This window comes from Grus americana, chromosome 12 (assembly GCF_028858705.1).
Source record: "Grus americana isolate bGruAme1 chromosome 12, bGruAme1.mat, whole genome shotgun sequence".
In the NCBI taxonomy this organism is placed as follows: Eukaryota; Metazoa; Chordata; class Aves; order Gruiformes; family Gruidae; genus Grus; species Grus americana.
This window is the reverse complement of record NC_072863.1, coordinates 21,390,217-21,415,920: the sequence shown is the minus strand read 5'-3', so window position 1 is coordinate 21,415,920 and position 25,704 is coordinate 21,390,217. Positions and strand designations below refer to the sequence as shown.

At 47.1% G+C, this 25,704-nt stretch overlaps 1 protein-coding gene across 3 annotated transcripts in view; it reads right to left on the bottom strand.

Moving 5' to 3' along the window:
• The window catches only part of NEXMIF (neurite extension and migration factor), a 168,372-nt gene that overhangs the window by 14,113 nt on the left and 128,555 nt on the right, over positions 1-25,704 (bottom strand). The window contains exons 1-2 of one of the 3 annotated variants that reach the window (XM_054838897.1): positions 11,859-11,924; positions 1,715-1,839 (exon numbers count right to left, since the gene is read on the bottom strand). The exons of 1 other annotated variant lie outside the window; for it this stretch is intronic. In XM_054838897.1, coding sequence (XP_054694872.1) covers positions 1,715-1,839; positions 11,859-11,863 — 130 coding nt within the window. In that variant the 5' untranslated portion in view covers positions 11,864-11,924. Of the gene's footprint in view, positions 1-1,714; positions 1,840-11,858; positions 11,925-25,704 lie in introns of those variants that run through there. One more of the 3 variants, XM_054838899.1, reaches the window with a different exon arrangement.

Genomic DNA, 25,704 nt, shown 5'->3' with positions numbered 1-25,704 from the left:
CAGAAGTAAAATAAAATAAAAATCAGTTCAGAGCTGAGAGGAAGCATGGAAAATTTGAGGATAAAAGAAGAATGTCCGTGAATGCTGTAAGACTCAAAAAAGGGGGAGGTAGAAAGCTGAAATTCAATCTCAAATGCTGCATTTAATACACAGAGATGCTATTCTATAAAATAAACTCTCTTTGGGTTTATACTTGCATAGGTGAACTTAACTCCTGTGAAATACAAACGCCAAAATTTGATTTCCTAGGGCTTGTATCGTCCCAACATCAGGCGCACGTTCAATGGACGCTCTGAAGTAACCAATACTCCAAAAGACCACAGTTAAAAAAGAAGAAGCCGGAGAAGCCAAACCACCTTTCCCGGTTTAACTCGACAGCCGCCCAAAAGCACGCGGGCGATCAGCTCTGAAGGGGGGGCCGGTCCCTCCGCGGGCTGCTCTGGCTTCAGCGCCGCCAGCACCCATCCGTAGTCAGGGTGAGAGGGGGCAAAAGGCATCAGCCCCGTCCCCAACGCCGTCAACGGGGAGGTGGTGGCACCAGGGCCGCTTGCTGCTTTGCATTCAGCAGCAAAACTCCTACACAACAACGTTTAATCAAGGCGCTTTTTAAGCGCTGTTTAATTGAATTTCATGGAAGCGGTATCGGGTTCTAGAAATCACCCATCTTCACCGAGCAGGTAAGCGCTGATTTTACTGCCTGTTAGATTAGACGAGGGGACCACGGCTAGAAAATCTCCTGTCACTGGCTGCGGCTTTACCACGCGTAGTCACGAAGGAGACGGGCTGACAGACACCTCCAAAATCCCATCGCAGGGGCAAGCGCGAGCGGACGCTTCCCCCGCCACCGGGCACCCGCGCATCTGGAGTCACCCCAGGTTTTCGGTAACGGACAAGAACAAGGTTTGACTCTACGCGCTCTTCCTGGAGTAAACCTCGGTTTGAGGAGACAGAAGGATTTGAAGATCCAAGACATCAGAGGACCAAGTCCTTGATATCTAACAGGGTCAGATTGATATAAATATATATCAAGATTTATAGGCCAATACAAAATGTAAAAAGCCACGAAATGAAACAGAAAAACGTGGCGAAGAATGAAGATGTCGAGCTCTGCCTCAACGCTGGACTGCCACTGCATTTACTGTGGCCAGCAACTAAAGTCCAAATGACTTGAGCAAACGCTCAGAGGACTATTTATTTCAACCAGGTTTTCAGGCAGCAGAGCACTGTTACTCCTAATTAGTTATTGCTTTTGAAAGCAAATATGGAATCGATTAAGCAGATCCAGAGGAAGCTAGGCATTTTGGGCAGGCTGCTGGAAGGGGCTGATCCTTCCCCACCGATGTCGATGGAAGCTGGAATGACTCGGTGGCTCCCAGGAGCATGACTGCGGCCGGCAGCCCTACGGCGTGCGCATCATCTTCTATGACTTTTTTCCCTAAGAAACCAAACTAAAATGCGTCGTTCAAATTGCACGTGCACATAAACATTTCCAAGCACGCATACGCACGGGCAAAAGCAGTACTTGGTAAGACCTAAAAAGGTGTAGACTGATAGCCGGAGTGACATCTGGGCAGACTACATACGTTTGCCATACTGCTCCACATAGCAGAGAGACCTGCAAACTGCTAAAATTAAATACACGAAAGGAATTAGGAAAATAAGTTGGCTTGCAAGTTGTCGCTGCTCCCTCATGTACCGTAATTAAGTTCCTTACCATTTTCTTTCACCCCATTAATCAGGATAGTTTCTTGGTCTTCTGAGGCACAATCCTGCTCTTGTTGGTCATCCATCAATTTAACCTCTTTCTGTTCACTCCATGCCCCACTGCATCTGGCCAACCTGCACATTTCCAGAAACACAACCACAGTCAGTAAAATTCCCAGAATCAGCTCAAGGAACCGTGAATAAAAAATAACAACAATAAAAAACCCCCGCATGACCTCACGTGCCGCCCTTACCCTGCTTAAGAGGACAAATACTATTTATTTAGGCTACCGTATTTTCACTTTCCCACGCCAAAAGCCAAACCCAACGTATTTCAGCAATGTTAAAATGCTATGTATCACCATCTCCTTCCCCAAAGTCCTGCAGAAGGTGGAGTGGCGCTCTGCACCTCTGCCACACCCTTCGCATCGCCCAAAAGTGCTTTGCAAGAGCAGGTAAGCATTATCATCTCCAGATGGGTGAACGCAGACAGGAAGAGGAGAGGACTCACCCCAGTTAAGACAACAGCAACTCCGCGTTGGAGTCAGAAGAGAAACGTAGACATCCCGAGGGACAACCACTCACCCTAGCTACCAGCTACTGCTCTGGTCTTCCAAGCGCTGGCAGATATGAAAAACTCCCCTGAAAAGGTAGTTTTTTTGGGGAAAAAAATATCTCTAGTCTCATTCTTCACTCAAAACACTTCTTCATCATGAGAGCTCCTTCCAAGGAAGCCTCGTTCCCCGGCCACCTACCACCACCCTCACGGTCCCCGTTCATCTCGGTTGTACCACCACCAGTCGAGGCTGACCGGACTTGATGGTGCTTCTCTGCAGCAACGAAACCAGGATCAGAATCAGGCCCAGGTTTCCTCCCTTCCTCCACTGAAGATCCCCCCACGTTAAAACGATCGCCGCCCTAAGGAGAAGGAGACCGTGCAAGGGAGAGATGCAGCCGCGTCCCCGGGCACAGGTGGCACAGGAGAACCCTCATCAGCGCTCCCGCCGGACAGAGTTTCACCTCTTTGACTGTAAATTCAAGTCAGAATCTGCTTTTTCCCTTCTGGCAACTGGAACTCAACTTCTTCTCTCTCATAGAACGGGTGCTAGATCGAAGCATTGTTTCAGGTGGGGTTTTTTGGTTTGGTTTTGGTGGTTTTGTTTAAAATCAACATTTGTCAATGTCTGATCTTCCCACAGAATTCGCTGCCCTGGGTTCAGCAGCCAAACTTCATTCATATTCAGATTTGCAGTGGAGTCCTCCTAATTAACGTGAAATCTTTACAACCGTCTCAGTAAGTGAAACCTTCACTGAACTTAAAGATGTTGTGACACCGAGAGTAAGATAAGAATAACAAGCATCAGTAACTCAACTCCTTTGCATATTTAGAGGAATATTTAACTAAACCGGAGAGTTTTACTTTGATGCAAATCCCTATTTCTAAGCTCTCAAAACGCGTCGGTTTGCTGCAGTAAGACCCTTCTTACCCCTCCCCACCACCCCGGGCTCCCACGGCGGTTGAGAAAAGCTCCGGCCGAAGCAGCGCTGACGTGCTGTAACAGGAGCGACTCGAAACGCCAAAGCACAGAGCGGGCGTCGTCGGGAGTTATTTCCATCGCAACTTGAAGAAGATTAACTTCTAAGTGTGAAAGCTGCTCTGCGTTTTCCAGTAAGGGTCTACAACTTCATGCCGCCTTGATAATACGCCCTGCCTATTAAATGTATCTTAATTAATGTAAATATTAATAAAGTTTTAAAAATAGCTATTAAAGAAAATATTAATAAAATATCTTAAGCCTCAGGAAAACCAGAGGCTTCTCAGGAGACCAGAGAACCACCACTGGCCCCACACGTGGGGCTGTTTGCTGCGCGAGGAAGCTCCGGGAGAAGGAAAAGCTGACTTGAGTAAGGAGCTTCAGTGGACTGTGACCTGGTAGATGTTTTTTGCAGACCCTCGTGGTTTGCCAGGCGGGAGAGGAACGTGCAAAGATCTTCCATTTCAATTAACCGCGGGCAGGCAGGGGCGGAGGACCGTACATTTGGCTATGCGCGCTTACAGATCTGAACCCGTTGCTGAACGCACTCAGTGTGGATGACAGGACCATCACCTTCAACATACTGAACGTTATAATCAACGTTCCTGTATACTCTGATCTCCACCGTCCTTCTGAAGTGCAGAGGTGATGCTCTGATGGAGGCTTATCCGTGCACGGTCACCAGCAGATGCAAAGTGCAAGGGGAGAGGTCCTGCCATCGCGCCTCGCTTGTGACTATCTGTAGCTGAGGGGCTTCAGCATTCAGAGACTACATCCACAATTTATCCTATTAATTTCCCTAATTATTTTCAACCTAGTCGACACCGCTGGCCTCCACGGCACCTTGCGGTAATGCGCGCGGCAGCTTCTGTGCTGCGTGAAATGGATTTGGTTTTGGTCTGTTTGAAGCTGCTGTCCTCCAAAGGACGGGCTGTGTGTTCCACAGAAACACAGCCTCAGTCCTAGAAAGGACGTGGAGTATGATCATCATTTAAATATTTAATAATATTTATATTCACAAGGGAATCACGGCAACGTTTCGAGTTATCCAAGGACGTAAGCCAAATCAGGATACGACTGAACTTTTCCTTGCTGATCAACGTTTAACCCGCAGGAACCAGGTTGAGGGGTAAGAGCTGATCCAGTGCTGCTGTAGAAAGCTTCATCCATCAAGTCAAGTCTTTGTTTTATCAGTACGATAAGCTGAGACCCGTGGTTGTCAGCTCAGAAGCACAAGCATCGTCTCTGCATGGTTTTGCTGACCTGATTTTTGCCTGGGTGTACGGGTTCAGAGTGATTTGGTGTAAAATGCCACAGGTGGCCTGCTTTCAACCGGTAACATAATCACAGCCGTATTAAAGTAACGGCTTGCAATGAATAAAACATAGGACAAAAGCAGAAACAATAATTCTCCAATAATGTAAATTTGTCACTTCCAGCGCGCAAAACATCTCCAGAGAGAAAATAACAATGTGGACATAAAACACTAGCGAGCTCACCAAGAAAGATCTCAAGCATTTTAAAGAAGGCATCATCCCGGTACCGCTGGGATTTCCACCGGAGGAGGAAGGAGCACGATCTTACGCGTGGGTTGCACACCTCTCTGCCTGCTTCCTCCTCGCTCTTTTGGCAGAGTCGGTGGTTTGACTGCAGTTTGCGGACGGGTACGTGAGGGAGGCTTCTGCCTTTCCTTACTTCTGACGGATGCTCGACGGCCAACCTTCAAGGAGAGAGCAGGGCTGGTTTGGGCAACCGACTGAGAAGGCAAGCAATGGGCAAGCAGGCAGCCAAGCAAACGGAGGCAGGAAAAGAGAGTTTATAGGTGGGGACACCTCTGGGACATCCAATCTCCTATTATGATTTTTTGGGATGTGTGTGCATAAGCGGGAGGGAAGCGCAGAAGGGATGTTTCTCGTGGATGCGATCCAAAGGCTGGAGGAGACAATGAAGGTGATGAAATGCAAGAACAAGGGGGACGTGCCTGCAGACAACTACTTGCCTCGAGCGCGGTAACTCGGAGAGCAGAGCTGAGCTCCAGGAACGAGCTGGAAAGAACTGAGAAGAGTTCAGACGGGGGACCTTCACTTACGGTCGGAAAGAGATGAAGCGTGAACGAGACAACCTGAAGTTTGCAGAGACCTACTGAACAAGAGGACCTTTCGGGAGCGGTGTGACCGTGAAAGGTCAGATCCCAAGAGGGACAGGGAGAAACACTGGCAACTGCGAAAGAAAAGCTGACAAAGGGGCTCGATGCGATGCAGAACAAGAAGAAACCGAAGGCTGGGAATAACAAAGAGAAGGAGAACAGCTGGGTCCCTGGGAAGAGAAACTAAACCGAGAGAGGTCCAGGGTATAAAGGCGATGGGCAGAGAATACACCGGGTAGCAGGAGAGCACAAAACACAGAGCCATCTGTGGACAGAAGAACAAAAGGGAGAGAATATGGATTTCAGACGGCGTCAGGCCATTGAAGAGATACACGACTGGGGTCACGCTATTATGAAGAACCGACAGGAGGAAAATCAGTCACCAGCCTGAAGTTTATGAACTTGACTGGAGCAGGAACGGATGGAGGAAGAGGACAGCGGGCAGAAGAGAACGGTCAAAGATGCGGAGTCAGAGGCACAGCTTGGCAGGCTGCGCTTCAAGGATGGTCACAGGTGGTTCAGTCGTAGGGAAGAGTTCAGACTGACTTTTCGTGATTGCAACACATACTTTAGGGTATTGGTCTGCTAAGATCACAGCTGGCACGACAGAGAAAGATACTGGCTAAGAAAGGAGATCAAAGGGAAGAAGTCGCAGAAAGCAAGCAGTGGAGCTGAACAATAATTCAACTAGTTTTAAGCACGAGATGGACAAATTAATGGACAGAAGGACAGGATGCAGTTGCCCGTGATAGCAACACACGACTCGGTGACCTGGAGAAATCCCTGTCAGCCCTATGACTCACGTCAGATGAAAGACTGCAAGTGCCTCAAAAAACCCCTCAGCATCACAGCTGAGAAAATTCTCCGTTCCTCACGGTTCCTATCAATTTTCCCACTGCTTCTGCTAACGGGGTTGTACAAAAGCTGTTAGCGACTAGATCGTGCGCAGCACGGTCTGGAAGAATACAAACACGGCACCCAGTACGGACCCTCCACTGTAACCCTCCCGTTGAGCAGGTATCCTCAGCCCAGGTGGCCAAGTAACCCAAAGCACTTTTCTGTTCGGTTCTAAAAACCCCACGCGATACTCAAGAAGTTTTACGGGCATCGGTATTGCCGGAGCGGAGGCAGATGTGGTCAGAGAACGAAAGCCGATGTCCCAGCTGATGTCCCACTTGCTCCCTCTGCTCCCAGCCCTATTTAGAGGCAAGCTCCTGGTGTAACATCCCCTCACCAGTTCATAATAATCAGATTATTTCTTTTCCTATACATTCAACAGCGTATGCAAAGCATCAGCAGCACAAGCAATGCTCCCCATAGGAAATAAAATCGAGGGGTGCTGGTTATTTACTTAGAACAGAGGAGGAAACGCCTGAATTACAACGCTAAAACATCTGGACATGCTCCCACATTCATCTCCAGCCGTATAAATGATGAGCCTTCTACTCACTTAAAAGTGGCACTTTTTTGTACAGCTTGGATTTAAGCACGTTCCTACTAACATTAATTTTACAAAGGCAAAAGGGGAAACACCTCCAATTTCTACAACCACGAGGGAAAAATGCATCTGCTCAACGCCCGTCCTTACAAAGAAAGCAACAAGTGGCTTGGCTTCTTTCTCGGCCAGAAAACACCCGTTTCCCCCCAGTATCGCATTCAGCTGTCCTGAACGGATGGTCACAAAGCGTACAGGTACGGGTCCATCACCTTGTCAGAGGTGCCACGGGGAGAGGACGTGCCCTTGGGCCTCGCCAGCTGGAGAGCCCTGGTTCCGCAGACGCCCAAGGAGAAACCGTGCTCAAGGGACCTGCTGGAGAGATCTGCTCCCGCCAAGAGGACGCTCCGCAGGCTCTTCCTTGGGAAGCAGCAGCAATTTGGCTCACGGCATTTTCCAACGGAAGCAGCGATGGTCGCAGTGACGCCCTGGAAGCACTTAGAAGGCACATGACCGCTTGTATCTACCTGTCTATCTATATCTATTTCTCTACCGCTAGTTGAACATCTCCTTGCTCCTATTTCCTGGGCACCAGCATTATGCTGTTGAAGCTTAATATACTCCTCCCAAGCAGAGGAGGAAAAAAAAAATAAAAAAATCTACCAGGTAAAAATAAACAGCCTACTAGACTGACTGAAAGCCCACCTACACATATGGGAATTATATTAGATGGACTAGATTATGGGTTAGCGATAGCTGTTCCATAATTAAAGCTGCAATAGTGTTTCGGCTTAAAGCCGAATAAACAAAAGGTCACCAGCACCCAGACAAAACCCAACGTGCCGGTTCCTATTTACACATAGCTTTTACATATCGACCGCTTTTATTTGCTGTAGATCGTGCGGGTAGATGGAGAGGGAGTATCCAAAGTGAAGGAAAATCTTTTTATGGAGAAGTGGGGGAAGAAAGCGAAGAAGAAGAAGATGTGGCTTTTTTTCCTGCAGAGTTGTGAATAAGCGCAGGTGTTCTCTATATGCGGTTGTATCTTTCAAAAAAAAAAAAAGAGCTTTAGAGAAATTAATTACATGTCAGAGCCTCTGACAGGTCTTTTAAGAATTATGATACTTTTGAATGAAAACATTATATACTTATAAAGAAATACCATGTAAATGTCTCCGAGATATTTACATTCAGTGGAGTAATAGTAGAAAAGAATTCAGCTCTATCTGTGCTACGAACGGATGCTGAACATGCCGTGCTCTTCCTAACAACGACGGCTCCTGCCCTTGCAGGACTTCATTAACTCTCCCGCAGCAGCACAAAACAGAGTTCAGGGGCATCTGCCAGGAATGAGCTGTAAACAGAAACAACGAAGAGCCAGAACCGCGGCGAGAGAACCCTCCGGACCGCATCCCCGAGCGCACAGCTCCTCTCCATCGCACCGCACGCCTCCTCCTGCGCTGAAGCGGGCAGCAAGACCTCTGCAGAGGAAAATATCTGAGTGGTTTTCTGGTTTTGGTGGGGGTTTTGGTGGGGGTTTGCTGTTTTGGTTTTTTTTTTTCCTTTTAGCCCTGACAAACCTGGGCAGAACATAGATAGAGAGCTTCCCGTGCAGAAAGCGAGGAGGGGCAACGATCCTGCCCCGCGCCAGGAGCCGGTGCAGTGATGCCAGGCTCCTCGTTTGCTGACCTGACGGATGCTGTTTTCCCACCAGATTCTGAAATTCCCAAATCCCTTTTATTCCATGGATTCCATTCCATCCTTGGTTTTTCACTGGAATTTGATAACTGGTGGGTGAAGTGATAAAAAATTTTCACTTGCCAGCAGATGGGGATGTATTTTACTACTAAGTCTCTAAAAAAGAGGTTCTCTAGGAGTACCTCTCTGAGTAAACCTGTTTTTTCCAAGAATTTACATTTTTATTTAGGCCAAGCATCTCTGAATTTTGCCCAGCACCACGGCAAGAAAAAAATACAAAGAGTACACGATGCTTCCAGCACAGACAGGGTTGGAAAGGTGAAGTTCATAAGGGAAGGTACAGCATGAAACCATCCTCCCACTCTGCCCATCATCAAGTGCTTCTCCGGTCCACAAAAGGGATGTTGGACTTAAGGGTTCTGGTTTCAAAGTTATTTTCCCAGGAAAATCTCATGAGGAAATCGTATCTCCTGGGCTTTTCCTATCAAGGATGGTGAGCACGTGGGAGAAAAAGCCAAGCGAAGGAGAACTAGAAAGCAAAGGTGGCCTTTGTGGGTCTATCCCAGCAGTGAGACATCTAAAACCCTTCAAGGAGGTAAGGTTTGATAGAGTCAATATTAGCTGAGAATAGGTTCGGCAACCTAGGTGTAAATGCAGATAAAAGCCTCCAATTAGGAATAAATCTGGGGGAAAGAAATGAAGTTGATAAAAAAATAGAGCTCGCAGAGAAAATGGAGAACACAAACCCATGAAAAGAAGAAACACTTTAAGAACTAGTGTGTTCCCAGAAGGTGTAAGGGATGGCTGGCTTGTTAATATTCATAGCAAGCCTCCACTTCTTCCTTCAGCTGAAAGCAGATGCAACAATTATCGCAGAGCCTGAGCCCCAACTCCAGCAGACCCCGAGATATGATATTAAGAGCAGACTATTTCAGAGCCGACTCTGAATAAATGACAGTTTCTGACCTTACTCTGGGAGGACATAAGGTGCAAGTGTTTCAAGACCTGTCACAAACAACTTTCGAAGGAAGCGAACAAAATTACAGCCTTCCTGAAAAAGCACACGTAAAATACAGAAGGAGCTTTCTCTGTAAATGTATGCTCAGACATCAAGAACAGCAGTATATCATAAAGGGAAAAAGGCGGCAATTATAATCCTTGAGAAACTGAAACGCATGAGGGAATGTCTGAAATGCGGTGTATTTCTGTATCGGTTTAGGGAAACGATAGCTGTGAAACCCAAAAGACGAGAGCAGCAAAATGCAAAGAAAGAGAGTGAAGAATCCTTGCACGACGGCTGAGAGAGCGGGCAGTAACCGGGGAGAGGGGGAACATCGTAGGGAAAAAAAACCTTCCAGTAGTAGCGCGGATAACGGGGTGACCGAGGAGATGGGAGGAAAAAGGACGGTCCCAGTCCAAAAAAAAGGACACCGGCTTCGGCTGAGCACAGCTCAACGCCACGTCCCGAGACGGCAGTCAAGAACCCGTTAGAAAGCGGCTGATTTTCAGGTAAGAAGGAAACAAATACTCCTCTTCACCAGACGTGGGATGAATTTACACTGCGGAGTCGAGGAACTATTCCCCATGGGAATGTCGAGGGTGAGGAAATGCAGGAGCCCAGGCAGACTCTGGAGGGTTTCAGTGAGGACACCCGATTTTAGGGTCAAGAAGCATAACGAGGATTCCTGGCTACCAAGAGCAAGGGAGGACCATTAAGAAGAGTCGCTGGGTCTCTCTTTGGTCATCCTCTCTCATTTTATAAAAGGGGAAAGGAATTAAGCAATAATTAGTGTCACCAGCTGCGTAGTTTTGAAAAGCGCTGGCAAGCTGAGGGGTAAGATTTTCATCTCCTGAAAATGAAAAAGAATACAAACTTTGTTTTAGCTATGACGGCCGAAAGTAAAAAACATTTCTATAATGAGTAAAAAAGACAAATAGCCTTATCCAAAGACAGACGGTTTTACGATTGACGACAGACCTAATACTAAGCCACGGGTAGAAGCCCATTAAAAAATCAGTGATGAAAACTGTCACAGGTACAGCTGCCACCTTGCTCCTTAGGACAGGCTTGTGATTTGATGAGCTAAATACATCCTTTCTGTCTTAGCAGGCAGGCTGCTGGATGAGGACTTCTGGTCCACCCTGACCAAGGGGCACCTCAGAAGAAAATTAACAGCAGCAGCTATCCAGCCAGGGTTAGCTCCTTCTTTTTACAGCTTATTAGGATTACTAATCTATTTAGAGAAGCAGAAGTTATCTTTGGGATGGGATGAGGGGAAGGCAAGAGATGATTTTAGGGATTTCCTAAACTTAGCTCTTGATACATCAGGACCGCCAAGAGCGGAGGAAAAGGGGGTGTTTGTTGGAAGAGCAAGACCTGAATGTATCCGAAAGAGGAAGAACCCTGGTCACGCTTCTCCGTGCACAGGCACGTACTTTAGGACTTGATACGCTCTATACAGCTCCGTGAGGGTCAGAAATCAGCCGGTCTCATTATTTTCTAGCAGACCTGACTTCCATAGACGGGAACTCAAAATATAACCAATACTTGGGAAAAAATGTAACCAATACTCGGGAGTAACACACACCTACCCAATGCCGCCTCTCAGCACAAGGTACATACAAAGGTTTTTGGGAGTATCTAAGAGCAAAACAATAAATTGTTATGGGAGGCTGGCACGGCCATGAAGAGAATGAGTAGCTCATTAACAAGGCTTATTAACAAATCGTAAGAACACAAACCACCACCATCAGCAATAAACCAGAAAGCAAAACAAGAGCCAAACCAGAGTAGCCCAGGATTGAGGTTCCTTCCAAGCCTGCGGTTCAAAAACTGGCGGTGTGGTCCCAAAACATCACCCAGTACTGGAAATTAGAGGTAAATTGTGCTTATTCTCTGGAATACATACTAGGAGAGCCAAACAGGAGCTAAAAAAGGATGTCAATCCTGTTTATAAGAGATACTATGGAAACCAGATGTTCCATTTGGGAGAGAAAACGGACACTTTTGGACAACTTTAAAAGGGATCTCCTCTCTCCACTGTCTATTTTAGCTTGTGTGAGAGGTAAAACCCTGCCTCAGCCAGAACCAGGAGAGAAAATCCCTAAACAACCCCCCCCGGAATGGGGAAGCAGACACTGCCGCTTATCTGAAGACCGATAAGCAAGTAGACCCACGTGGGTTTACAGCTGAATTTTAAGCGCTCTGAAATGTTTCAATGGCTCTGATTAATTAGATTATGCACGGAGGAGATACTCCCTCCCACTGGAAGGGGTCGAAGAGAGCTGTAGTAAGCATATAGGTGACAGATTGTACCAACTTTCCGTCCTATAGACTTACTTCATCAATAGATGTCAATGCCGAGCGTCGGCCGGCGTGCTGGCCACGCGGTGTCCGAGTTGGGTGTGCAATTCCAGATCACTCAGGATTCATTACAGGCAGACAAGCTGCTGGTAAAATTAAGATGACGCTTTTAATACGCTACCTGATAGTTAGAGAAATAATGTTCAAGATACCATAGCAAAGTCTTGGGCCAAAGTAAGCGGGGAAAAAGGCAACAGAAGCATTTTTCTTTAGAGATGAGCTGAGAAGTTACAATTTTTTGCCTTTCTTCCTTCAAAGCAACTGTATTCCAAACATGTAGTTTTCACTCAATCTCCGGATATAAAGTTAAGATAAATCAGAAATGTTAAGGGTCTGCATTTCTGAGAAAATTAGGCCGGAATGATTAAAAACCCCAGCTCTCGTAAATCTGCAAAGGTCGAAAATGCAGTGCGATACCGGGGTATTAACCTTCCGAAAACACGAGGACCTCTCCAAAGCTAATTATGTATCAGGCTAGTCTAAAATAACAAAAGCCATTAAAGAACAGTTCGGGATGGAGATTTCTTGATGGGCAGAATTACTTCATTTAAATGAACTTATTACCAAAATTCTCTTTCTGCTGCAGTATTTACGGATCGGTCCACAAGACAGTATCTTAAAAGCTTAGCAAACTCCTCCTATGAACCTACTCAGGAAATATGAGAGACCAAGGTCAAGTACATTAATATTACAGAAGCTTACTACGCAAGGGGATGTTTCACAGTCCCTTGTACACTGGGTATTATCAAATAACCCAGCTGAAGAATGCTGTGGCAAATTTTGTTTAAAGCTACGGATTAATAGGGAGCCAGAACGGCACGAGGAAATGGATTTCACAGGGGTATGCTGAAGAATAGACTCGGTCCTAAACTTCACCATTACCTCTTTTTTTTTTTTTTTTGGACTTCTTAAGGTTCCCTATCAGAAATATTGTCTTCTCATCCCTGTTAACCACCGGGTTTAAAAAAAAAAAAAAAAAAGAAAGAAAAGAGGACTTTTTTTTTTTTCTTCTGTACAAATTTGCGATATATTAAAGTTTGGACTAAGGAGGGCAATTAAGCTGGCTGGTGCTGGAGGAGGATATGAAAGCTCATCAGGATATTTGCAGTAACCCTAGTGGGGTAAACATTTCTCTTTTCTATTATCTTCAAATTAGAAATTTTATAGGAAAAAAAGAAATCTTAGCAAAGCTCGTTTGTCTCTTATTAGCAATTAGCTGACACGGACTCAGGATAAAAAGTGTTAATTTCTAAAGTATACATAATTTTCATAAAAGCGCAGATAGGAAGACCACACAACTGCGTGCTTGGCTTAGGCACAGGAAGAAATTAAGCTGGAGCAATGGGAGGAAGGGCTCGTTCCTCCCGTATTTTCACTGCATCGATGATAATAAAATGCTAAAACGTGGGCCGCTGTTGGCTTTGAGAAACTAAGGCGAGCAGATTGCTAGAAAAGAGGCAAAGGTGAGAGACCCCGAAAAAAAGGGTGACGTTCCTCCCTTAGCCATTACATCCAGGTTTCTAGCCAGACGAACAACAGTTTTAGAGGGATTTTTCCTTTATATATACATATAAATTACTGCATTGACAGCAGATGGGCTCTTCCATATCATTTCCTCTTTAAACTTTCAACTTCACGCAATTCCTGCGTACTCCTTGTGCTGGGAAAGCAAAACCTGTGCTTTTAGCTCCGGAGTACGAAGCTGGGGGTTACTTCTGTTCATTTGCTTTTGCTTTCAAAACCTTTAATTACACAACCGGCTAGCAGCTCTTAAATACATCATCATCGCAATTTTTTCCCAGAGACCGCCGGGGTGCGTCGGGTCTGGCGGGCGAGGCGAAGCTAAAAGTGCCTTACGCTTATAGAAACTATACAGTACCTACCGACTTAGAGATATTTTCCTAACAGAGCGAGTAGTTTCCTATAGCTGACACAGCTGGACCACCAAATTTTACGGGTAAAATAGCTTCGCAGTCTCATCCCGTGATGTGCATCTGAAGGAGCGAATGCTGCTGACTAAAAAGGGAATAAGGGTAGGTAGGAAAAGCAAATGATCAAAACACTTATCACACCGAGAAACGAATTTATTAGGCCCGATAAGGAGTCTGAATTGATGACAATTATAAGATACCATCCATTTTTAGCTAATAATTCAGAAAAAGGATGAATTATTTGAGGAATAATATGTGATAATTTATTTAAAGACTTATTATAATGTATACGCCGGAGGAAGCAGAGTTAAGGTTGTCGGAACACTTTAACGCTTACAGTTCCGGATGCTTATACCTCACCATTGAAATGCAGAGATTTAATAGCACTGTATTTAGTTTTAAAATACAGTGGCTTGTTTAGTTTATAGGGCTGCTCCTGCATTTATGAAACAGCAAGCCATTTTACAAGGCCGTTTTAGAGGCATTCTACTTTTCCTCCACTTTCCTATTCACGTTTAATAAATCTGCCAACATTTGCCTTTGAGAACTGGTTCATTTATTTAAAATTCCCAAACATCCCCATCCACGACTCTGCATGCCTTAGCAGTTCACCTGATTAGATGGAAGCATCAATTAAATATAAAGCTATATCTCTTAATTTTCGCTCGGAAAGATTTTGGGTTCAGCCAAACGCTGAAGGCGATTTCCGAAAGCAAAATCCCGCATTAAGAGAGATCGCGGCTCCTAAGATATCAGTCCAAATTTCCATCCGTATCCAGGTAACAATCTGGAATGCTGATATTTAAGAGGAAAAATATCTGGACAGCTGCCCCAGCTCCCTGGGAAGCGATGTTTAGTTAAAGTCTTGGATATCACTGAAAGAAGATGTGGAGATGTCACACTGCGGCTGAAGCATTTTTTCCAAGTGTTGAATTATTCACCCGTGAATCTCAGATGTGAAATCCAAACGCTCTGGTACTGCCCTGGCTTTAGACAATGTCTAATTCCTTTCTGTGCCACCGCGGGGTCTCTTCATCAGCTTTCTTTCATCTATAATCACAGCCAGGTCATGGATTATTAGTCATATTCACTGCAGAATTCAAACCCCGCTACACCAATCAGCCAGCCCGGGACTGCCGAAACGCTCCCCCCCCTGCATTAATAACCGCGCGGCTCACCGCCACGCCGGAGGACCCCACCACTCCCGGCGCTGCTTTACGGGGGGCGCAAAGCGGTACAAATCCCAGCAGCCATTTGCCCAAGAAAAAGAGAGCCCAAGCGCCGAGCTGGGGAGAAGCCGCCAGAATAACCGGCTACCCCCGCAGCTCTACCCCCGCGTCCCACCCATTGCCCGGCCACCCACGGGCCACCGGTCCCGGCGATGCTCCGCAGATCCCGCAACCATCTCCCCTCCCCAGCATCCATTCTTTTCCTTTTTGTTAAACTTTTTTTTAAAAAAAAAAAAAAACTACGAGGAAGGCAATACGTTTCCCCGTTCTTTCTCCATGCGAACATAACGGGAAGGAAAAAAAAAAAACCATAAACAAAGGCATTTATCAGGTTTTGCCGGAGGTGTTACTCTGCATATTGAGCTGCACGGCTGCAATTGTTTCATTAGGAGGACCTCGGTTTCGTTTGCAACGTTAACGAGTCTTGGAAAACAGAGGAAAAAAGAAAAATACTACGGGCAATGCCGCAGCAAAGATAAATAGGTAAACATCCTACGGCTGACATTAGTTAATACATCACAGCTTTATTCACTTAGGGCAGCCGTGAAATCAATTCTTCAGTAAAAATAAAAAATTTGTATCCAAATCTGTGCTCGCAATACGAGCGAGGCAAGGAACGAGGTGACGGGGAGGGAAACCTTGTCTTTGCCGTACATTTTAAGCCTGCTGATTTGTCTTCGCCTAATGCAAAGCCCTGCTAAGTACTTTGTTTTCCACAAAACGTGATTTTTGTCATTTTTCCTCAAAACTAAACAATCTGTCTTTTTTTTAAACTTTCTCAGAAGTCCGCAGCGAGGTGTTCCCAGCCTCTCGAGGCCACTTTCTATTGTCGTTTCCAAAGTATCCCGACTAAATTGGTAGCAATGATGGAAACCACAGGAACCGCTAAAAATAAAATAAAAAACCCCCCTTCTCTTTGGTACAGCTAAAAAGCCATTTTAAACCGGTCAAAATCCCATCTCATTTCTGGATAAACTTCTGAGCCTCACACCGTAAAGAATGAGACTGTGACAAAGTCAAAACCAAACCGAGAGCAGCCTATTAAATACAAACCGAAGGAAGAATTCACCGTCTCATACCGATTCCCCTGGAAAACCAAGACCAGATCACGGATAACTCCTCATCTGCGATAAAAATGAATCTGTTGGAATTTCCCCCAGATCCCGGCACGGCTGGAAACAGGGCTTGCTCCTCAAAGACAAGCAGTCGTGACGTGCGATGCAATAAGGCAAATTCTGCCCAGCGACCGAGCACGACAGCCCTCCGGCAACGCGCGCGCCGGGACCACCGGCAACCTCACCGGGAATAAATATCTGCTACCGCCGCGGAGACGCAGGCGGCCGCTACGAACCTGGTATTTTGCAAAAGCGACACGCACGCTGCGCCTCGACGCTTCCCTCTTGGGCGCGCTTTGGTGGTGTCCCCACCGGCACCCACCCCTCCATCACCTCCCCGGCCCTCAAACGCGTGCGAAGAGTTAAGGGAGGAGCACAGGCGTGGGAGCGGCGGGCTGGAAGGCTGGCCAAGCGGCAGCACTTCTCCATTTTCAAGAGAAGGGTGCAAGTGATGGCTTCCCAGCGGTACCCGAACCAAATCTGCCAGTCGCCCAACAAAACGATGGCCGACATTCATCACAGATCCCCGCAGACAGTGACGGAACGGGAAACACAAAGGAAAACGGAGCTTGGGGATCCCGCACGTCGTACGGGCTCTATGCAAACACCTCGAATCCTATTTCGGACCTTCCAAACTATTTGGTGCTTTTTTGGGCGGAAGCCATCAATCACACAGGGGCTGTTGTCTATTTTGAGCGCAAATTGATCGGCAATTTTGAAGAACGCGCTGCAAATTGCTCTGCTAATCACAGCGACTCCAGCCACGTAACTCTATTAAAATAACATCAGTGGCGAGACAGAAAACCGAGAACAGCCAGGAAACGCTGAGTTGAGGTTTCCTGCTCTCGATCCTTTATCTTGCCCGCTTGTATCGGGATGCTGTCACCTCCCTATTTTTTTCCCCTCCGCAGCAATCTGGTTCCAGATTCCAGATGGCTGCTCGCACCAATTCGACAATAATAACACTTAGTATTTCAACGACGCTTTATGTTTCCTAAGCACTGGGGCGCGTTTACAGAAAAAAACCGAGTGTTTTTGCGGCAGCCGCACTCGAGCGGTGGGTATTGACTTTCCCGGGCTGCGGGCAGCTGCCCGATGCCGCCCGCCCGCCGGCACACGCTCACCGCTGCAGCCCTGTATTTTTAACATGCGAGTGTCGACCGTACCTGGAAAAGGCCACTCACCGAGCTGAAAAATAACATATCCTTCCAAGGAAACACTGACAGACGTAGAATAAGGAGAAGATTTAAAATTCCAAGTTGCCTTTAAATTCTTTTACTGGAGATAGGGAGAGACGGGGCTTACCGACAAGACGGGGAAGCCGGCAATCTGCTCCGAGCACGTCCTTCTGCTGCCTGCGTCTGCCCTCTTGCCCTGTGCAGCTCTGCCTGCCCCCAGGTAGCCAGCTCTAAACCGAAAGAGCCGTAGGGAGCATCATCTCCTCCTCTGTTTCCTCAACAGCCTGCAAGGAACGACCGGGTTTCCACGCCCTGCGGTGAAGACCGCCGGCTCCCTCCCTTCTGCAGGGGCAGGGTGAGATCCCAGCATCTCCCACCAGGGTCTGGAGAACTTGGGGCACCAACTACCCACTCCACGGTGTACGTTCTTCTGTCATGGAGACACGATGACGCTGTGAAGCGTGCTTTGGAAAGCGCGTTCTGCGTGTGTTATTTTCCAGCTCATCAGTTCAGGTTAAAATAATAATAATAATAATAATAATAATAATAATAATAATAATAATAATAATAATAATATTTACAAGTTTCATTTGGATAAACCAAACATTGTCCTCCGGACTCCACGCAGGGACACACACCCATATGCTGGTCCCGGTCACCGCCATGGGTCAACCAAGCCGGTTCAGCGCGTGATGCTCTCCGAGCTCGGGCGAAGGGACAGGACCCTGCCCGGGAAGGGGATGTGCTGCACCCAGGCTGTCTGCATGGGACGGGCATCGGCGAGCGCGAGGGAAACGGCTCTTCAGCAGATTAAATTAAATTCAGCAGATTAAAAATCTTTGGGCAGAAGAATCTGCCTCCCATTCGCTGATGGGTGTCCCAATTACTGACGGTCCTGAACGACAGATAAAAAAGGGAAGGGGAACAATACCCTCACTGCCGGCTGACAAACACAAAGGTCGATACGGAAGGATAAATCACCCAGTTCTCCCCTTCCACGCATTTCACTTACACCGGTGAAACATCCTCTACAATGGATTAAATCAAAGTCCATCGTCAAGTTCAAGAACACGTTTAATGCAGATCTATTCATTTCAAGGAGGGCCCGCACAATGGATAGCTTTCCCCTTCAAAAATTATTCAAAACCGCATGCTTCCTTTTCATTCTCCTGCATCTTAACATTTAAAAAAGAAATACGGCATATTTGTAATGGGAGAAACGTGGTGTACAAATCATAGCCTGCTGTAAAAAGTAGATTTCACAAAGACTTTCCATGGTACAGGGACAAGGACCACTTGTTGATAAATTACTTTCACTTGGAGAGTGGAAAGACATATTTGTATGCACCGTAAGTGGTGCTATTGTTGAGCAATTTGATGGAAATCCAGTAAAACGCGTTGTGCAGGTTTTATTTAACCTCATTTAAATCAAATTAACGGATAGGGATGGTGTCTGGGGACAAAGTGGAGTTCTATACCTAGATGCATCAAAGCGTATCTTTTGACTTAAGAAATATCTAGACCGAATCATTCGCTTAGGCTGCCCTCATCCCTTTAGGACTTACCTCTAATGATAAGCTCCATGGTGCAGCTTCAATTCTACACGCATTTTTATGTCACACGAGGAATGGGCAGCAAGGGACACAGCGCAAAGCATCACCGTTTCAGACAGCTCCGTGATGCCACCAAGATCTTACACCAAACCAGAAACCCGCAACGAGAGCAGCCTCCGTTCGAAGCTCAAGACCACGAAAGTATTTGCTGATGGAAAGAGGTTTGCCAGCACCGCAAAAGCTGCAGGTAGACACGTGTGCATAAAAAAAGAAATATAAATAAAATCCACACTACCGTAAAGCCAACGGGGAAACAGAGTCAAAAGCCAAGATGCATTCAAACCTCACAGAAAGTTTTTAAAAGCAAAGACATGGGTAAAAAGTGGGAAAATGCTGGCTGGGAAGTCTGGGAGAAGAGCCTGGGTTTCGTACCTGGACTCTTCCCGTGGTTCAGGGGAAATGAGCCGCGGGGATCTGTGCCGGGGAAACGCTGCGTCCACCCCAAAACGAGAAAGTTCATTTTGAAGATTTAGTGTTCTGGAAATTAGTGCACACAGGTCACAAAGGTAACAGGCTGCCTAAGAATGACCTGGGACTTCATTAGGGCTAATAACTGTGGGAAAAAAGTGCTCCCAAACGTGCGTTACAAATTCAGCCTGTAGAAATTCTTTCAAAGGTATCTCAGTTAAAGCAAACGACGTGCGGGCATTTGATTTGCAGCAAATAAGCGATTCTGCCCCCGGGAGCAGCCGCGGGAGCAGGAGCTGGTGGGGACGGAGGCTGCAAGGAAAGCGGAGGGCAGGCTGAGCCTCCGCCGGGGACGGCATGGGAAGCGACTGAAACCTTTGCCGTGGCCCAGGACCTCCGGTGAACTCTACCTGCACAAGCGCCTGCAGCTCCAAAGCAGGAATCGAGCAAATCTCCTCTTTGCTGAACAAAATGCAGTTGCGACACGGGAGCTTGGTGAACTCCAGCACGGAGGAAGACCATGGCAGGGACGAAGGTGGGCGGGCAGAGGTGCTGGGCGGGCAGAGGTGCTGGGCGCCCGGTCTCGTGCTGCCGCAGCACCGCGCGGTCAAGCACAACAGGTCGCTGTCACTGCCGGCTTTCTGCGGATGAAATGGAGATGTTTTTCTGACCGAAGAAGGGGAGAGGATCTCCCTCCTGGCCTAGCAGACACCGACATAAGCCGGCACCGTGAAAAAGACAGACGAGAGCAATGATCCACTGAAGAAACTTAAGAGCGATGCATAAATTAAGTCTTAAACTAGTCCTCTAGCTGCATCTGTGGCTCTTGTTTAAGGAAAAGACATTAGCGCAATGTCTTAAAGTCACTTAGAGGATCCCTGTCCGTTACCGTGGAGAGGTGACGCCGTGAATGATGCAGCAGGCAGAGCCCGGTTTTTCAGCCTGGATCTTAAAAATGGGGATTGGCATGTCGAAGTATATCTAAAGCACAGGGGACAGGCTGCTTTCACAGCAGGACAAGGCCTGCAGCAATTTAAAGTGATGGCTTTTGGCTTCCCACGTTGGAGAGGTTAATGGAGAAGGTATTGGACGGCACGTCTCTCAGCCTGTTTGTTAAACCGACACGATATCCCGGTGCATGCGAAAAATCTCTGAGCAGGAACTGATAAATGGGCTGCGGTAAGCTTAGGGCTGCAAAGCTGAAACTAGACCCAAAGAAATGTGAGTTGTTTCAAAAAGAGCCAATTTACCCTGGGCACGGCGAGGTGGAAGCTGTCACCGCCTAAATGAGAAGAGAAGCCGTCGGGACCGGCCAGCCCCTCGCACGCTCCTGGCTGCGGAGTTTCAAAGGGCTTGGGTTGTGTTATAAAAGGTTTATTTGCAAGTTTGTCGATATTTCAAAACACTTTGTGGGAAAACAAAACTCTTTCAGCGGCAAGCAGAGTGAGACGTAGCACCCCAAGAGCTACGGCCTGGCTCGCCCCTGGTTTAAAATGCTTTTATGGGATGGATGACAGTTTTAGGGCTTCTCCTTCGGGTTCACCCCCACCTGAAGAACACAAAGGTCTTGACAGAGGAGAGGCTCAACACAGCAAAAACTAAGCGCTGTAGAAAAGAAGCAATTAAACCACTCACGGTGATTAAGTCCGTAAAACATTTTCCCTGCTATTTGCCTGGGAATAACTCGCTAGAAATGACAGACCCCGCTTACGTGTAACAGGCTTAGGAAGCTGCGGAAATCCCATGGGACGAGGTGCCAGGCGGCCGGGCATCCTGCAGTGCTACGATTTCGCAATCAAACGCAGCCCAGGGCCCAGCAAAGGTTGCGCTGATGCCTCGGCTGCAAAGCCGGACGGGGAGGCAAACCCCGTCCGACGGGAAAGAGCAAAGCACTTGTGTGCAGGAGGACAACCGTGCCCAGAAGAAGAGGTCTGAAGCAATGGAAACCTGTGCTAGAAACCAGATATAGCTCAGATCGCCATGCATTTAGTTACGGGGGGTTTGCCAAGTATTGCAGTAAAAAAATCCAAACCCAAAGACACGAGAAAGTAACCGAAAACCACAGCTCAGGGCGAAGATCTCCAAGGCTCACGTTGACCGAAGAAATCTTTAAAATCTGAGAACATGAAACATTTCCTGGTCTTTTTCTTTAATAGAGTGGGTTGCATCAAGGAAATAACCTACGACAACAAGTTTGCTCTCTTACCCGAAGCGACCCAGTGCAGTAACTACTGGGGTAAGGGCGGTGGTGCAGAGGATGCTCCGTCTACAGCTCTACGTGGGCAACAAGGACGAGCTGCCGCTCAACTGCACGGACAACAGCAGCGCAAACCAGCGCTGGGAGGAACCCGGATTTTTTCAGCATCCTCTTCGGCAAAAAAGGTTGACAGTCGTGATTTCGGCAATCCACCCACCTTTCGCCTCGGCGCTGATGCTCCAGGTCGGGCCGGTTCTGCACAGGAACCCGCCGTGCTGCGTTAGCCCATGGAGAAGCGGGAAATTTCCACGCACAAATCCGAGCCGCGGTACGATTTATGTACGTGGGGGTGAGTAGTCCGGTTACGCGTCTCAGTCTGCCAGGTGACAAATGCCCTCAGCTCCCATTTACTTCAAGATGCGCCGAGAGCCTTTCAGAAATTAAACCTCTTTATTCCAAGGTAAATGACGTGTGTTTTGCTGTACAATCTCTTTGCCTATTATCCACCGTGCCCGTTACTGAACGCAGGTGTCACAGATGGTGCAACTCCATCGTACTGAAGGGCTTTCGTCCTCCTTTCTTCGAGCGAGTAATATTTTCTCTCAATAGCAACCAGATCTCCGGGTTGAATTGGCTCAGTCGTGTCAGGTCACTGCCGTAACTCCCCTGCCTACCAGCACAGATTTCTCTTCTGGCTTGCTGTTGCTTCTCCTGGCATTGATTTGCTAATATTTCATTAATATATCCCTGATATGCGTTCTTTGTATAGCTCGGGGAAAAAAATGACATCGTTACTGTCGCTCTTTAGATCCGATTGTGGGAGGGAGGTGAAGTGCCACTGAATTTATGCTAAGATTTAAAAGGATGCTATCAATTTGAAACTCACAAAGTACTTCAATTTTTTTTCACCTCAGTTAACAATCTAGCAGCCCTGGAGAAGTGAAGGATTTTAAATGATCTAAATTTAGTGCTTCCAGCTCCCCCAATGTGATCAGCTCTGACTGTTTGGTGTTTTTCCCAACGCTTGAGCTCCTGGAGTCAAGCGATGACATGACAGTCTCACCTAAAACACAAGTATCGACCTAGAGGCTCAAAAACCAAGAGAAATAAAGATTTTTTTTTTTTTAAAATCGCATCATTTAAGCCAGTCTTGTCTTACAAGTTCTGAGCATGTAAGGATTAGCCACGTTCCTTATCCTTTACCATTTATCCAGTCTGTTCGTATTTTACCCTGAGCTCATCCTTACGCTCCTGTTCTGGTTTACCTACATGACGTCACCGTTGCATTAAATGATGTCGAGTTGCCTGGAAATGAAAAGCTACGAGACATAGTATTATTTCCCTCTTTTTACAGAGGTTCAAACTAAACAAAAAAAGGTTTTGGATGGCAAATAAAATTGGAGTTTAAATAGTATGCAAACAATAGTTGTGTCTGGTACCAATTCACTACGCAAAGGTCCCTTTTACGTGCATGAGCATTATCTCATGCTACGAGCTAAAGAAAAACAGGAGATTTTTTAGAAGTCACATATTCTTGAAAGCCTTGTAACGTGTAGATGTGTATCATCATCATAAAAATACTGCACAGCAAGTCAAAATCTATCTTTTAAAAACACAGCTCTAAAAAGGCTCAATGGACGAAAACCATTTTTGGGTTTCAATTTTTTTATTTTTTTTTTTTTTAAATTGCATCTGGGCTGACAGCTTGAACACTGAGTTGCAGCCCATGAGACAGAAATACCAACTCAATCTTAACAGTAGCGCTGCTACCAGTTGCTATAATGATCTTAATCAAAGAGTATTGTGATAAAAAAAGGACTCTGCTTTGACTGCCTTTGGCATATCCTAGATATCAGTGTCCAGATTTCACACGATGCAATCGGAGAAGCGAAGTTCCCTCTACGGCGCATCGTTCCCTAATCCATTCTCTAGTAAAAGGGTACGTGTGCGGCGGCCTCAAAATTCTCAAAACTCCAGGTTATCCCTCGAACACCCCAAAGACAGCGGGAAGCCAAGGGGAGAAACGCTGCCTCTTGCTCCCTGCCCTCCTGCCCTCCCTGCAGCAGAACCGCTGCCTGCTGTTAGGAGAGACTGTGCTGGGCGGAACAAGATGTTAAACGTCTATTAACACGCGCTGACCTCACGTTTTTCAAAACCAGAGCGCTGTCGCCGGGTGACGGTGGGATTTCCACGCTGCGTTATGCCAAACGCCAGCGCGCGTTTGGAGGCAGACGCACGCGCAGCCGAGCACCGGCGGTTTCACCGTCGTGGCAGGCAAGAGCATCCAAACAAAAAACCATCGCGAAGGCTTAAGCCAGGGAACCCGCTGAAAAGTATTTGAGGGACTGAAGCAACAATTTCTTGAAGTTGCTGATGGTATTTCACAATGTTTTCTGGGCTTAAAAGAACAGCCGCCCGCAACCATCTCCCCTCGCTGGATCCCTGCCGTCGCCCTCCCTGCTGCCGCGCGTGGTACCCACGGACCCCGGGCAGGATCCAGCCCCACGATGCTCGGAGCCGCACAGGCACAAATTATCCTCGCTGTGAAAATTCTCCGGTCTAATTTGTGGCAAAATGCAACAGGTGCTACAACGCAGGCGGGGGAATGTGAGGAGGAGGAGGAGAGTAACACCAACGGGAACAAGTGCCTAGATAGACAAGACATGCAGAGGGAGATGCTCTATTTAAATACTATGCCAGTTAAAAGTTAAGCAAACAAGTTGCTGAAACAAATAATGCACTCCTACCTCCCGCCATCTGAGATACACCACGGCAGAAATAGGTCGTGTAAGTTCAGATAACGAAAGCATATAATGAAATACTATTTATGCCACATACAACCCCACGTGGCTGTGGATCTGCTAGATACAGGCGGCTGTAGCAGGCAGGCTGCGGCTGCGGGCTCGTTAGTAACGGCACGAAGAGGCTTTCTCTCTTCCCTTCGAGGAAGAGGTCTGTCTGCCACCAGCAAGTTGTGTCTCGTGTGGGTCACGCGTGTGCCAGCGCTACAACACAAAATGTTTGATAAGCGTCGTGTGCCTGTATCAAACCTTACAACCTCCTGCAAAGCCGCACCGCTGGGCAAAAGCAGGAGGAGAACGGTTTTGAAGGCAGCAAGAAAGCCGGCAGTCCAATATCCTGGGTCAAACCAAGAAGCCAGAGAGAAGAAGCTGCAGTCCACGCTCCCTCCCGGGCAGAGGGCCCTTTGTCCTGAAAAGACTTGAACGATGATGCTAATAATAACAACCTCCAAAAGCCCGAACATATTTATACCGGGGAAAACTGAAAAACAAAGAGTTAGCATCTGTCACCAGCCCTCACTTGCCAAGATACAGCATCCAAAGTACTTCTTTGAGTCCAGACTGGCAATTCTGGGCAAGCCTGGCCAGAGCGGCGTGGGTACGTGAGCCGCACGGGTACGTGAGCCGCACACACGTGTCACCAGCCCGGACACCGTGCCCGTGTCCCAAACACCTCCTCTGCCAAAGGGCACCCCGCAGCTTCCCCTTGGGGTCAGTGAAGGTGTTTCAGCTCCGCGAGGGCACTTCTGGTGTCCTGCTGCAGAATCCACTATGAAAAGCAGGAGAAATTAGAGAAATTCAGCTCACTTCATGGTATCTCTAAGCACAGATTAATTACTGTGGTTTAGATCATAACAACAGCTCTGTAGCTCCTGTGCAGAGAGAGGAAGAGAGGTGTTTCATGGGCAGCTAACAGAGGTGGCTGAGAGATCGCAGTTACGTCTGCAAATCCGCGTTAGCTTTCCTCCCTACTGTTATCAAGCCACAAACTCTCCGTCATTTCCTAATTTCCAAACTGGACTACCTCTGTCTTGAAAGTTGACACTTACTTCACTGTATTTACCAAGGATGCCAATATATAAGGTGACTTTCCTTCTTATTACTGAAATAAGTAAAGATCACTGGCTGCAGTATTGCTGGAAACAAACCAATACCATTTTCATTTCACTCCAGGAAAGTGTCTTTGCCAGACAGAAACGTCCTTACCCTTGCACCACGCCTAGTTATTGGGGAAGCAAAAAACAAATATAAGAATAAATGTTCACGGGGAAACACGAGCAGGTATAGGTGCAACTTCAGGCTTAAGCAAAGCATTGTTTTACATAGCTATGATCAAAATAAATGTTTCCT